Source organism: Ambystoma mexicanum, chromosome 2q (genome assembly GCF_040938575.1).
Source record: "Ambystoma mexicanum isolate Mex_15411 chromosome 2q, UKY_AmexF1_1, whole genome shotgun sequence".
NCBI lineage: Eukaryota > Metazoa > Chordata > Amphibia > Caudata > Ambystomatidae > Ambystoma > Ambystoma mexicanum.
In genome coordinates this window covers 1,030,659,523-1,030,674,804 of record NC_090924.1, presented here as the reverse complement: position 1 = coordinate 1,030,674,804, position 15,282 = coordinate 1,030,659,523, and the positions used below count along the sequence as shown (strand labels likewise).

The window sequence follows — 15,282 nt, the reverse complement described above, 5'->3', positions numbered from 1 at the left end:
TTATATTACACATGCCCTAGGTTATTTTACACATGCCCTAGGTTATATTACACATGCCCAATGTTATTTTACACATGCCCTAGGTTATATTACACATGCCCTAGGTTATTTTACACATGCCCTAGGTTATATTACACATGCCCTAGGTTATTTTACACATGCCCAAGGTTATTTTACACATGCCCTAGGTTATATTACACATGCCCTAGGTTATTTTACACATGCCCTAGGTTATATTACACATGTCCTAGGTTATTTTACACATGCCCTAGGTTATTTTACACATGCCCTAGGTTATATTACACATGCCCTAGGTTATTTTACACATGCCCTAGGTTATATTACACATGCCCTAGGTCGTTTATAAAAATGTGCGATCTGATGCAAAAATATTTGCTTGTGTTTACTAGAAATCCAGCCCCGTAGTTTCTAATAGGAATTTTGCTAGATTCTGAATAAGCCCAAGTTGGTGCCAAGGACGAGTATGCTCGTCCCCTTTGCACTGACTTGCATAATAGCCTTGCAATTAAGGGGTAAACAACAGAATACACAGGCTTCCTTTCAAATTACCTGTACTCGGGTCTTCAACCGTGACCCTCTAGATTAAGGTACACTTAATCTGTAGCAAGCGCTGTCGGGAAGTGAGTCTCTTTCGTAGCTCTGGAAAAGAAAATGGCAGATGCAGATAGAGAAGGCTGCCTTACCATATGGGAGTGGTCATAGTTAATAGTCCCGCGTTACTACTCAACATTGTCTTGACAAAGTTACGTTTTCTGCCTCAAAGAAAGGTGGCAGAAACGCAAGTTATAATATAATATAATAATTGAAGTTACGGATAACAAATAGATTTCCGTCCCTTAAGTAATTTTAGGGACCAATTTACCCTCATAATATTTTAGGGCTGTATCGGGGTAAAGTGTCCTTATCGGCGCTCCACCTGTACCAGTTGGTTTACTATGGGGGATAGTCTCTTACCCAGGTTTTCTCTTACCCAGGTTTTCAGCTGTCTCATGTCTGGGTTTGCCTGGATTAAGAAACCCAAGTATAACATCAAATTCACTTTCGTTATAGCTTCACTTCCAACATGCCACTGAAACTTGTCTCTAGAGATGGCCTTAGAGCATTGTAAGATCTTAGTCTTGGCTGGATTAATGAAGAGGGAGTGGGGTCGTGTGGAGGTGGAGAAAGGCTCACTGGTGTAAGGTCAAAAAGGAGAAAACCATCTGCATATGACAGCCAAAACGGTCTACACTAGTCAACTGCAGGTGAAGTGAGTGCGGCTGATTCCATGTACTCGCCAATATCCGACAGGTGAAGGTTAAAGAGACAAGGGGCAAAGACGCATCCCTGCCTGACATCCCAACCGGTAGGAATGCGGTGAGACAGAGCCCCTTCACAGTTCAGGCACACCTGAATTTCAGACCGGGCATGCATGCCAACAAGGAGTCTTAGGGGGCCAGGAGGCACTCCCCACTGATATAATTTAGTCCACAGGAGCTGGCGATCTACCACATCAAATGCAGCACTTAAATCTATCGAGGCAATATATACTGTTTTATATTTGCCATCCTAGCCAGATGCTAAATGAGCTTTACGATTGTCCCGTTGAGGCTAGCACCCAGGTTCCGACGGAACCCTGTTTGCCACTTGGATAATCTCCCTGCCTCCACCGCCCAATCCTCTATGTGGGACAGCCCAATGATATGATATGGCATTTATAACGCGCCTATACACAAGTGTTTCAAGGCGCGACGAGGCAAGGGAGGGGGAGCAGGGGGAAGACAGACAGTCGATCCTACTAGGCCAGGTGTCATTCAGATTGCGCAAGTGCGTAGGAAAGGGAAGGGGGAGAGTTTGGGGGAAAGGGGGTAGAGACAGTGCAGTACATGGGATAAAATAATAAATAACAATAGTAGAAGTGCAGCGAGCAAGTGGCAAGGGTATAGCAGCATATACCTTGCTGTCCGCATCCAGGTGACAATTGGGCGGTAGTTCAGGGGGATTGTTTTCAAACCACGTTTAAAGATCAGGACTGTGTGGGCCAATGACCATAAAGCTAGAAGCCAGGCAAAAGTTACCACATCTCTGAAGATGATACTCAGCACTTTGGCCCAGTTGGAGAGATCAGCCTTGAACAACAAGTTAGAAAGCCTATTGGGCCTGGAACTCTCGAAGGACTAATCAACTAAAGAACTGCTAAGATCCTGTCATGGCTGAAAGCAGCTAAATCAGTCTATGCCCTGTCTCGGGAGGAATAAACAGGACGCACTCGTTAGGTGGTGCGTAGAGGGCGGAAATATGTATGTGCCAATCACTCTCTGAGACAGCATTTACCTGGTTCATAGTATCTGGGTAGTCGATAGAATTAATGATCCGCCAAAATATGTGCAAGTTCTTGTTTCTCAAGGAGGATAACATGAATTCTGCGCCATCCCGGCTTCGCTTACTTGGCTGTTTCTCTGCCAGTTTTGATATTTCTGGCACACTTTTTTAACCAAGCCCCTCAGCGACTTGGGAGAGAGGTCAACTCTTAGCTTTAATAGCCTCAACATGCATCGCAAAGATCTTTTATTGTCAGCCATCTCCTTGTTGCAAGCATGTACTTGCTTTTTCTGGGGATTATTCCGACCCTCACCACGCTTTCCTTGTTGTTCTCCAATAAGAACCTCAGAGAAGTCCTCAAAGTTGGCAGTGTTGAACACCCTAAAATTCCAGTTCATCGTTGCGTTTTCTAGGGTCTTGGTCAATGAAATGTTAACACTCTGTCGTTCCCTGGTTCCACACAATTCGAGAACTTGAGGGGTTGGTGACCAGGTTAACCGGACCCCCCACACCTTGCCTGTGTCTCCAGCCTTTCAAGAGAAAATAAGGCGATTAAACTGGCGTGGTTACTAAGCGTGGTTGGTAAGATGGTTAAAGTATTGCACCTCTCGATAAGCCAATCAGTGGCGAAGATGTAATCAATTGGCGAGTGTATGTGCCCGCTGGACCAGGTATAGTTTGGAAGAATGTCTCCCTGTAAACTCCTGTTTAGAGGATGCAGACCCAGTCCAACCAAACTTGTAAGCCAATGATAGCCTCTATATTTGTTTGACCTTTTATGGCTGTCCACCCCTTGAATCTGCCCCAGCTCGACATCAACCAGACATTCCAGTTTCAGATCACCAGCAAGCAATACTTGTCCACCCCCGTGAATACAGCACCAATCGCTTATGTAGCTCATCATATGATCAAGGAACTTAGTGAGATCTTATACATTCTGATGCCAATAAATGCTTACTATTAGTAGGTGAAAGGGGAAACCCCCAGTCACTTCCACATGGGTTAGAATGATACCAACAAAACTCTGCTCAATCAGTACCACTCTCAAACTGTCCATAGATTTCACCATGGTTAGGAGACCCCCAAATGGACAACCCCTAACCCCTCGCTGTGCCGCCTGCCCTGTAACCACGAAAACCATCCATCACAGGAGTGGTTACCAAATATGCATGTAAAACATTGCAGAGCCCCCAACTGCAATCAGTTGCTCTAGGAATAGACAGTTGAGTATATACATGCCTCCCGCTCCACCTTTTAATGTAACTTTCCCATTTTAATTGGTTGAGTCCCACACTGCATTCCGACTTTGTGCCTGCAACCACATGTTCATTTATGAATTTAGTTCATTTGTATAGCACGCATACAAACCCGGAGGCATTGAGGCGCTGTTACAGGTACAACTGTCATAGTCATGCTTTTGTCATACAATCATGTTTCCGTCATTCAATAAAAGGGTAACACAGGTACGTAGTAACCAAGTGGCATTATCATACAGTCAAGTAGTGTAGGAGGATACATTTTCTGGCAAGTAAGAGTGGGGGGAGTTAGTAAAGCGTTAGGAGAAGAGCTGAGTGTTGGGTTCTTTGCGGAAGGCCCAGAAGGATTTGTGTGCCCACGGGGGGTGTGGGGGAGGGGACCATTGAGAGTTTAGCAGTTGGGTAGGGGATGCTTGAACCGCTGGGTTTGCATCTCTTTACTTTGGGCACTATCAGTCGATCTCTGTAAGGGGTTTTGGTGGGTCTTGAGGCGTGAGCTTTGGTGAGTCTGTGGGATAGGTGTGGGGCTTGTATTGGAGAGGCACTTATGGGCAATGGATAGAGTTTTGAAGGTGATACGCTCCTGGGTGGGGAGCCAATGTGCTTCTCTTCACAGCACCCCACGCCAATAAAATGCTAAATCTAGCGTTTGTTTCAGTGCTAGTCATGTCTGCCATCATTATCTTGTGCATGTGGTTGTAAATACATAATGGCATGTACTGTGCTTCTCCAGCAATGCACCGTACTGTTTATCATGCCCATCTAGACTATGTGCTGCCAAGCCCCCGGACAACCTAAAGCATTTCGAGGCTCTGACAATGGCAGTTAGGCACTATACAAATATACTGGTAATTGGGCGCTGTGTAGATATCAAATAGCAGGTGAGGTGGGTTACACCAATTCTGTAGTTAAAATGAGGCTGGTGAGGTAGCGGTATAGAGTGAGATAACGGTTCATATGTATTGTGAAACTTTTTTTTTAAGACTGTTGGCATTCTCAACGTTAGTAGAGTCGACATGTTGATAGGTATTAACCTTAAATCTTTTAATAACATGTTTGCCAACATGTATATTTGCGTTCCTTGCACCGTTTTTCTGTAAACTCTTATTTATTCTTGGTGCAAATTAGGGAGGATTTAAAGGGTCTATATGTAATTGCAGCCCATAGACATTCTCCTATCACGTTGTAGATATGTTCGGCCAAGGGTAGCACCGCGTAAATACGCGCTAACAGAGGCAGACAAACCAGGCCTGGGCAGGACTACATTTCCCAGAGCGCCAGCCGGCTGCTAGCATCTCTTCGCGTGGAGGTGGATTCTGCAGGGAGGCTGATATTGATGTACTCGAGGATGTGGTTCTGCATGTGGATGAGAAGGGAGGTGCTTGAATTCACTTAGCCAGAGCCAACCACCCAATGCAGTGGGAGCACAAGAATCCTAATGGAAACCAACCAGTGCAACACAATGCAGCAGCAGCGACAGCAGCAGCGGCAGTGAGGAGGAGGCGGCGCGCGCCTGAGGGCTGGCCCAGGGCACAGGAGAGCCCGAAACCCCTCGTTTTCTGCAGAATGCAGACCTTGCTGTGATACCGGGCGCGAGCGATGAGCCCCGCTGGCCATGCAGACTGAGCATTCCGCGGTCACGATGCTGCTTGTTTTGGGGGTGCTGGTGTACTCCAGCTGCCAGTATATGCAGGCAGGTAAGTTTGCACTCTGCAGCAGGTCGGGCGGCGGTGCGCTGCCGCGCGTGTGTTTATTTCGGGCGCGTTCTGCACGGCACCTCCGCTGCTCGATAAAGATGCTGCCGAAGAGCGCTCCATCCCTGGATGGCGGTGGACCGTGCAGGCGTGAGGCGCTGCTGCCTCCTCCCGAGGGCAGCTGCGGCCCCAGTCTCACCGAGGCATGGGGAAGCCCACGGAATGGGGTGGTGGGGTCCTCGGTGCACATGCCTGACGCCCGCCTTTGCTTCCTTCCCCCCCAGGAGACGCCTTGCTGGCGGAGATGCGGAGGAAGGACGGGCACGGATTCGCGGACTGGGAGGCTGTGGTCCCGCTGCGCCTCATCTACCGCACGGCCGACGGCAAGCAGACTCGGCACAGCTCGCTCAACACCAGGGTGCAGGGCGCCCCCGCCGAGCAGGTAACCCGCACGCCTGTGAGGCTGGGGGGTGGGGCTGATGGGAGCCCAGGTGATGGGATCTCCAAGGCCGTGGCGGCGCCCGCCTTCTCCTGCTTTCCTGACTGCGGTGCAAACTCAGCAGCGTCTCCCCACCTGCCCGCCAGGAGCCCAGGCCCCCTCGCCCCCTCCCCCGCCCCACTCACGGTGAGCACCTCCAGCGACCCCGGCTCTGCACCGGCCTTTCTTGGGGACATTCTACACCGTTCTCAGTAGGATAGATGTGCCTGGCCACGGGACGCCCCGTAAAAATAACTCTACACAAAAGTGGATAGTTGGTAGGGTGGCCCTCAGTTACATGTCCTGGTGTTGATGGCGGGTTTTGGGGGGTTGGGGATGGGGTTCCTGTCATTTAACCAGCCTAGAAGGTACACCTTGAGCAGAGCTGCCCCACTGCATTTGGGCCCCCCTTTCTGGCTGGGGTGCTGGAGAGGGCGGTGCCTCGAGGACACGGCTTACTTCGTGCACTACCCTGTGTGCGTTCAGAAGGGAAGGCAGGGACACGGAAGCAAGCAGTATGCGCCCACTGCGCACGCAGCCCGGGCCCCTGGCAGATACGTCACTGTGATATACGCCAATAATGACCCAGCTGAGGGGTAAACATGCAGCACCCTTTGCAATTCTGTGCCACCTTTCAGACGGGGCCTTTTCTGCTTTCACTGGGTTGCACCCAGGCTCGGACTGGCCTATAGGGCAATAGGCCCATGACCGAACCAGAATCGCACAATGCTGGTATGGGGACAGTTTTGTGGTCAAAGTGGGCCACTTTTTTGGCCATTTTGGGCCAGTTTGATGAGTTACTTCACCAGTGCAGTGTTGCTGAATAATAGCCTTAAAAATACACATTTTGCATCACATTTTGTCCAAGAAAAAAACGTGTGTACTATTCAAAGTGTCACAAAAGGGAGTAATAGCCATTTGCAAGTGTGGGCCACTTTTGTATTGGTGCCCGAGTCATTTTATGGCCCAGTCCGACCCTGGTTGCACGCATCCGCCGCCCCCTCCCACGGTGTACGCTTGCTTGCACACCAGTGAACCGTGCACTTGAACACCCATGGGTGGCTTTTTGAGGAATGGTGGTTCTGTCAATATTTGCAAGAGCCCACCAAGGGAGGCTACTGTCAGAGGGCAGGGGTCAGTGTGTTCAATTTGCATCTGTTGAAGTGTTTTGTGACACAATGACCCGAATAACCAATGAATGTGTATTTGTAATGTTGTTTGCCCAGATGCCCATTTTCTGATGGCTCTATGCGCTCGTGGCACCCGTTTTGCGCTTTTGTTATGTCGGATCTTTCGCGGTGGGGCTTGCATGGTGGAAAGTAGTGCAGGTTTGGGTTTCTTTTTTATGTTATGTTAAAGGTACTTGTATAGTGCACCGTCACCAACGGAATTGGTCCCCAGGCGCGCTCAATAACAGTATCCTACCTGCTTCTCGAGTGGCTCCTCGTGTTGCTGGCACCTCTTCCCCCGCCGGGGCATCAAGGCCAAGATTTGGGTGTGGCCTGTAGGGTCTAGAAACCCCAGCGCGAGAAGTTTTGAAGTGAAGTGAAACGACAGTGCCCTGACACTCTACTGCACTCCTGCGCTCTCCCCTGTGTAGTCAATTGCACTCTTCTTCTCTGCTTGATGTCATGATGACTAGAACACGCACCTGAAACACTCACGGTGTGTCCTGTAGTATTATATACTTGCAAACCTTCATTTTTTATATTCCAACGAATTGCTTTCAAACCCGAATTGTCTATTTTGCATGTGCCCTGTATGCATTTTTGAAAATGGGTGTGTATATCTGAAAATGTTTTTACAATGTGCACATAACTTAATTATAAAAGGCTGTACCGAGCACAATTAATGGTGCACCTGATTTAACTCCAGCATGTGCTCAGAATATCACGATCACTCCTGGGGAGGTGAGATATGGGTGCCTGTCGGCTGTTATGTTTCTCCTATTAAGACTCTATTGTTCTAAAATTCGAATTTAAAAGCCTCGTCAGACACTGTTCCTAACACGGGGTTTGGTCATCTACACTATTCTTTCCATCGTGCATGTTGTAATTTCAAAAGCCACTCTGCTGTGCGCCGCGGCCTACTGGTGCAGCTGAAACTACTGAAGTATTTATGAGTTATACATTTGCCTCCTAGTTGTAAAATAAAGGTCGTAAATGATTGAGCCGAGGTTAGCGTTTTGCTCCTGCATAATAAAGACGGCGTATGTGCATCTCGAGGCTTGCACCGGGCCATGTGGGCGCCCCACTGAGAGGTCAGTCACGGAGGGCCGGCGGGAGACTACTTCCGGCGTCGCTCTGCCGCAGCGCTGGACGTAACATGCCCCATGACGTCTGTCTACTCACTTTCTGGACACCTGGGAATTCGCTTTTTTGCACTTGTTACAAACCTAAAAAGAAACCACTTCCGGAAGCAGAAAGCCTGCAAATATGCCATAATCTACAATGGTTCATAGTCAAAACCTCGGAAAATAAAAATGTCGAAAGTCAAAATATCGAAAAAGTCGATTTTTTTTATAACGTTTATTAATCGAAATGGGGGGTACCCCCCAAACCCCCTTTTTTATTAATTTTTTATTTGACCTTTTTTTTGTCTACATACGAGAGCCAAAAAATAACTATAAATAAAAAAATAAAGGATTCAGCTTTTTTTTTCGACGTTTTCTTTTCGACATTTTTGTCATTCGACATTTTTATTTCAATATTTTGACTGCACACCGTCTACAACATTTTGTGACACGTTTGCAAGGATCTCAGTATCCAGAACGAAGGATTGTTCGCATTCTGCAAAGGCTTTTATGAAAATCCCTCCACGGTATATGGATCAATGGAGCGGATACACCCAAAGATGTCAGCATTGCTTTCAAACATTATAATAAACCAAATTGGCTACATGTAGCATTTCTTTTTAAGTTATTTTATTCATAAACATTTGAGTTGAGGAGCAGAGAAAGGTGTTCTCGTAGTGATGCGGATCTTGAAGACATTGGTGGGGAGTCACCTGTTCAGTCGGCAAGACCAGACTGAGGTGGCAAGGGCACAGCTGGGACTTTCCAAGCTGCCCAGGAAGGCCCTGGAGCCCACCTGTCTGCTGGAAGGGGCGGAATTAATTGAGAAACACAACATTGGCTTCTTCTTGATGCGTTGCTGCATTGCACTTTCTTGGAACCCATGTCAACAAAATCCTCTAGCAACTGCATCAAATTTTGATCCAGAAGAATGACACCCTCTGATGCAATAAAGATGCTGGACCTTCGACTGGTTCAATTCTCTTACACCTTAGACCTTTATTCAGTGTTTGATTGCGCTCATTGACTTCCGTAACTATACATTTCAGCCGGGTATTCACAATCATTCAAATTAGGCCACTTATCTTAATTGAAGTTAGTTATACATTATTCTATACATATTCTGTGAGGATATCATGAAAAACACACTAAATTTGGCGATTCTGGAGACCATTTAGAGTTAGACGTGAATATCGCACCATAGCAAGCCAGGTTCTATTTTAGACTGGGTTAGATCGAAACACGAGAACAGATTGATAGTTAGGAGGGTGTAAATAACAGAGGTGTAAAAATACAAATGTTAGCATATACAATTAATGCAAGAGTTACTTGGGGCTTCACGTGTCATAGCTTTATAAACTGTTCCCATACCAGCCCGAAGAGGGCTGAATCAGCGAGACGCAGCATAAAATACTGGAACCCAAGCCATTACCTATGGTAACTGACAACATAAAGTGTAGTCTGTTATGAGAAGGATAGCTCAGGGGCAACCTGTTGGTCTTGGAAGCAAGATAACACAGGTAACGCCTGTTATAAAAGATGAATTAAGCTAAGGAAGCTTCAACTCAGAGATGGGGAGTTAAAGGTACTTGTCAATGATCTCAGGAAGTTGGTTGAGCAGGTGTTTTGACCCACAGTGGTTGCTGGTACAGAAGCTGAAAACAAAAGCTCGAAAAGGCCAACAAGGGAAAAGTTAATGAAATTGTCCCTCCAAAGAGAGCCTTCTGTAATCTCAGAAAGAGGTGGTGTGTACGGACGTCATTTCACCAAAAGGCCAGGGGAAGTAACATCAAATGGCCCTTGACCTCTGATGACATCACAGGAAGTGATGTAGTTTGACCCCACCCCAGGTGACATAACGGGAAGTGATGGCTCACGACCTTCAGATGCGTCTAACACCCATATTTATAGGTGCTCTCATTTCAGCCAGATATAGCAACCGAAGAACAGAGGGAGGCGAGATTTGTCAACGATCACACATTTGAGGAATATCATTTTCCAGATTCGATATGGAGCCTATATGTAAAACATACATAATGCAGTACTTTTAACAGGGTAACCAACATCTCTAAAGCAGGCTACAGCTAGTGTATGAAGCATATATAGATTGATGGACACAGACGTACTCGTTATCTGTGGCACTGATGTGTCAAACATGTCAAAAAAGCACTGAACTGGGAAGACGTGTACTGTCTGTTAACCCAGGAGCAAAATGCTGCACGAGCAAGGCCTGAAAATTAAATCATTGACCAGGAATTAGTATCAACAAAGTTCCCTTGTTATGAATATATCGGAGTCAGCTACCACTAGGATAGAAGAAACCTATTGTGCGGGTGTAAGCTGAAGCCACCTGTCTCTGTGTGCATTTATCTTTTAGTTATGTGACAAGCAACTACATGTTGTTCCCCACAACCCAGAGCCGAACATAACACCTTAATGTCCTAAGCTTTAATACATGATTCTTCTTCATACTTTTTTAACAGGATGACTTGTGGGGATGGGAGTGGGGCCGTACTTCCCTCAAGAGTCGGGCTCAATGCATCTACGATTTTCAGAGCTCTGTGCGAGGTGCGTTATTGAATAACCCGCACCCCCCCCCCAGGACTGGCCTGTAAATGAAGCTTCCACAAACCACTTTCCAAGAAGGAGTTTGATTAGGGAGTGGTGGGTCACTCCATGGCTCTCTCTCTTCTGAGACTCCATGCCCAACGCTTATTTCCATAACAGTGTTGTACCAGAGCAGGGTCCTAGTCGAGTTGGTGGCCCCCCTCAACCATTCACATCACACTTGAATGCGTTCAAGGTGAGCAGAGCCCAATCAGTGGCATAGCACAAAATCTGGGCCCCCCTGTGAGCCATGCTGAGACCCCCTAAGCTCCTGAACAAAGCACAGTGCACACCTCAACTGGGTCGGCCACAACCACAATGTGTGTGCAATCTCTATGATGATTGTGCCTCTGCAGTGGTATGCACTACTCCAAGAGAAAGAAGAAAATATATTTTTTAACAAAAGCTTAAATGTTTCACCTAGAGTATAAAGAAGGGGGCAGTGCCTGGTTGCAAAATAAACCAGCCACCAGTGATTGCTGGTGAGTTGTTTTATTGGAGGGTGTAAATATTTGTCACAAATATGCTATTGGGACTGACCATAGCGAGGGGGCCCGAACAAACGAATACAGGTTTGTTGGGCCAGGGGGATTTTTCCCCCTCCCATGAGAAAATGTTTTCAATAATGTGTTAAAATGGTGCATGACACAGCACACTTTCTGTGAACATTTAGAAGGCCAGACAGTTTGCAATCAGTTTTGTAGGGTGTAGGGTTACTCATGGAAAAAAGTACAATAAATCTAAGTCACCAAAACTGCACACCCGCATTTCCCAATGCATGGTCATGCAGGTCCCTTCAATATATGCCAGTATAAATATATATATTTCCATGCTGGCTCCACCAACCTATGCTAGTATTCCCATATAAGAACATACTCTTGTTTGCTTTGAGATTATTTTTTTTTATAGTATCACTGGCATTAAGCAAAGCTCGATCTGCCAATATATGTCAGCACCCCTCTGTAAGAAAATACTTCTGCTGGCTTGGCCATTAAAAGTGACTTGTCCCAATATCCAAACTGGCTCCAATGTAAGCCAGTCTAGACCCATAGAAACACTTAACATCCTTGGTTCATAGATGCTCAGTTAATAAAAGGTCATGCAATAGTAAGAAATATACAGGCTGCTACAGCAAAACGTCAATTTAGTGAGGCAACACTATTTATCATGCTTGCTTTATCAAAGATACTGCGTAATACATGTCATGTCACAGTAAGCAATGGCTAGACTGGCTGTACCAAAAATGCCAATCTTGCAGTTAATGACACATATGAACTTGGCTTTGCCCGACAATACTAGTCAAACATGCAAAGTAAATAAAGGATGTGTCCAAAATGCTCCAGTGATCCCCAGACACACACACACACACGCACACGCACGCACGCACACATACACACACACACCCCCCCTCCTCTCACATTCATTCACAATGCATTCACCATACAGACATGCACTCACCCAGAACATTCACACACACAATTACGTTCATACCCATTCACCCATCATTCACTCACCCATAAAGCTCTTGCACACACTTGTACTGCATTCTCCACACTGGAATTCACCCACCACTCACTAACCCATACACCTTCTCTCGCATCCACTCATATTGCATTCCCCACACAGACACATTCCCATCCAGAACATTGAAACACACCGTCACATTCATACTCATTCACCTACCAGTCACTCACTCACTGACCCATATCACATATATACATTTGACACACACTTCACACATGCAAAATACACATCACATTTAAAAAAAAAAAACCTTGGTCTGTCACTCCAGGCCACCCTCGGATCCTCCGTGCTGCCCACAAACAGGAACCAGGAAGCTGGGAGAGCTTCCTGGTTCCTGTATATGAGCCGCGAGGAAACCGGAGGAGAAGGGGTTGGGGCTGAACGTGGCACGTGCTGCATGGCACGGTGAGATCCAACCCCTACTGAGCGCTTCCTTCTCGCGCTACAAGCCCTGGCCCAGCCTTTACCCTGATGGGTGAAGACTGCGCCGGGGCACCCCCAGACCTGGTATGGTGGGCTCCCGCACTGCAGGGGCCACAGGGGCTCCCACGACTCCAGGAGCTTAAGTTAAAACACATTTTTAAAACATTTTTGTAGAGTGGTAGCAAGGGAGATTTTAGGGGTAGCAACACAGGGGCTGTGGCTGCGACCCCCGTCAATCCCAAATAACGGCCCTGACGGCGTGATTTCAAACACAGTTCTGGAGACCAAGGTCAGCGATGGTAGCAGCACCTTATGGTCGCCCAGACACCATTGTGATATTGTGTTGCGCCTTAGGGTCGCTTGAGACTTTACTCGCTAACTTATCTCAACATGTACTGCCGCCACACACTGTACCTCTTCACGGGTCTAGTCTACACCTTACTGACTAGTACTACTGACTACTCCGTGCCCTCAGGGCAACCCAACAGCCACTTCATGGAGCCCAGACACACCACCACACACGCCACTCCTCCAGAGATCTTACTCAGACAATACAGACTCAGAACACGCACACCCCATCTAGCTCTCCTCTCCACACCCATGCAGGTCACACCTAGAAACTCACGCCTAGGCTCTCGCACTCACGCCAAGACCTGCTGCCCACCATACACCACAACCCGCAAGCACCCTATCAGGTCCCCTAAGCTCGCTCCAACCCCACACGACCATTGTGAAGTCAGATATCACTCGACTAACAAGCCTACTCACACTACCAAAAACTGTACCCCTAGTACCAACCTCAAGCCAACTCTACCAAATAAGCTCCAACACCTTAAATGTGCTCTATTAAATGTACGCTCACTCAACGCCCACGCTTTAGAAGTCAATGACATCATCACCAACCAAGACCTAGACATATTAGCCATAACAGAAACATGGCTGCACCCTGCCTCTGGCCCAACTATCAGCTTAGCTGTACCATCAGGTTACACGATCCTAAGACAAGACAGATCAGCAAAAATGGGAGGTGGAGTCGCACTAATCTTTAAAGACACCCTAGCCTTAAGACAGACTCCTACCACAGGGGAAGACCCCATTGACATCCTCTCAGCCAAACTCACCCTCTCCCCCAAAGACACAGTAAACATTCATGTCATATACAGACCCCCAGGACCCTCCAATAACTTCAAAGGCATAGTCAACCATCTTCTTGGAAAAAACATTAAACAAACTTCCAAAACATTGTTTTTAGGAGACCTTAACCTTGGATATAATGATAAACTTGACAAAGAAGCTATCACCCTCACCAGAAACCTCACAGATCTAGGATTCACACAAATAGTCACTGCCCCGACCCACAACAAAGGCCGTATCCTAGATTGGGTAGCTGATCACAACTGTGGCTCCACCCTCAACTCCAACACAGCCCTTCCATGGACTGATCACAACTGCCTTCAATTCTGCATTCCCATAACCTCCTACTCCACACCTCTTATACCAGCACCGGCCATGCTAGCCAGAAGTGCTAAAAAACTTACAGCAGAAAATATACGTCCCCTTCTCAACATCCCTTGCCTAGCGCCACCGTTCTCCTCTGACCCCTGCATACTAGCAGAGATCCTCAAAGACACACTCACCCACGCCATCAATACCGCAGCCCCTCTTGAAAACAAAAAAGCAAAAAAATCGTTTCACTCCAACTCATGGTTCACGGAGGACTTATTAAATCTACGCCAATGCAAACGCCAAGCCCTCAAAACATGGCAGGCCAATCCATGTGACACCACCAAAGTAGACTTTCTCAGTATCTCTAAAAAATACAAACATGCCATATTCCAGGCGAAATCAGAAACCTACAATAAACGTATCCTGGAAGCCAACTCCCACTCAAAAGAGCTCTTCACCATCTTTAAAGAGCTCACCATCCCCCCAATTTGCACAGATGAGATTGTTAAGGATGAGACCTGGTGTAACAGCATTCAAACAGCAATGTTAAATAAAATAGACCTCCTTCAAAATAAAATAGCAGAACACTCTAAGGCACTGCACACCCAGCAGACCCTCTCCGTCAATAACACCAAAGACGAGCACACCTCCAAATTCGATTTCTCCCCAATCACCGAGTCAGACACTCTCCACATCCTCAAACAGCTCAAACCATCTCGATGTAAAGGCGACATATGCCCCCCTAATATCATTAAAGAATGTGCGACCCCCCTCGCACCAATCATCACAGCATTCATTAACGCCTCATTCAAGACTGGCAATGTTCCTGACAGCCTTAAAGAGGCATGGGTACGCCCACTCTTAAAGAAACCAACCCTGGACCCTGCTCAACCTAACAATTATCGGCCTATTACTACGGTTCCATTTCTCTTAAAAATCCTTGATAAAGCTGCACATATGCAGATACAGGCCTACATAGAAAACAACTCTGTCCTAGGTAAAAGGCAGTCTGGATTCCGCAAAGGTCATGGCACCGAAACTGCCCTACTAGATCTTAAGAATCAAATTACCCTGATCCTAGACAAAGGCAAGCCGGCCCTTCTGCTCCTCCTAGACCTCTCAGCGGCATTTGATCTAGTCGACCACGCCATCCTCACCAACCATCTCACACAGGCCGCACATTTCTCTAAACAAGCCACAAATTGGATCACCTCCTTCCTCGAAGGTAGAGTGATGAAA

The 15,282-nt window shown here is 47.0% G+C and overlaps 1 protein-coding gene across 5 annotated transcripts in view; it reads left to right on the top strand.

Annotated features, from left to right (window-relative positions):
* The first annotated feature begins 4,889 nt into the window (after positions 1–4,889).
* ADAM22 (ADAM metallopeptidase domain 22) overlaps positions 4,890–15,282 on the top strand; it is a 1,877,697-nt gene continuing 1,867,304 nt past the window's right edge. For 3 of the 5 annotated variants that reach the window (XM_069648372.1, XM_069648371.1, XM_069648370.1), the window contains exons 1-2: positions 4,892–5,275; positions 5,557–5,714. In XM_069648372.1, the coding sequence (XP_069504473.1) occupies positions 5,194–5,275; positions 5,557–5,714 (240 nt within the window). In that variant the 5' untranslated portion in view covers positions 4,892–5,193. Of the gene's footprint in view, positions 5,276–5,556; positions 5,715–15,282 lie in introns of all 5 variants that reach the window. The other 2 variants (XM_069648369.1, XM_069648368.1) reach the window with 1 other exon arrangement.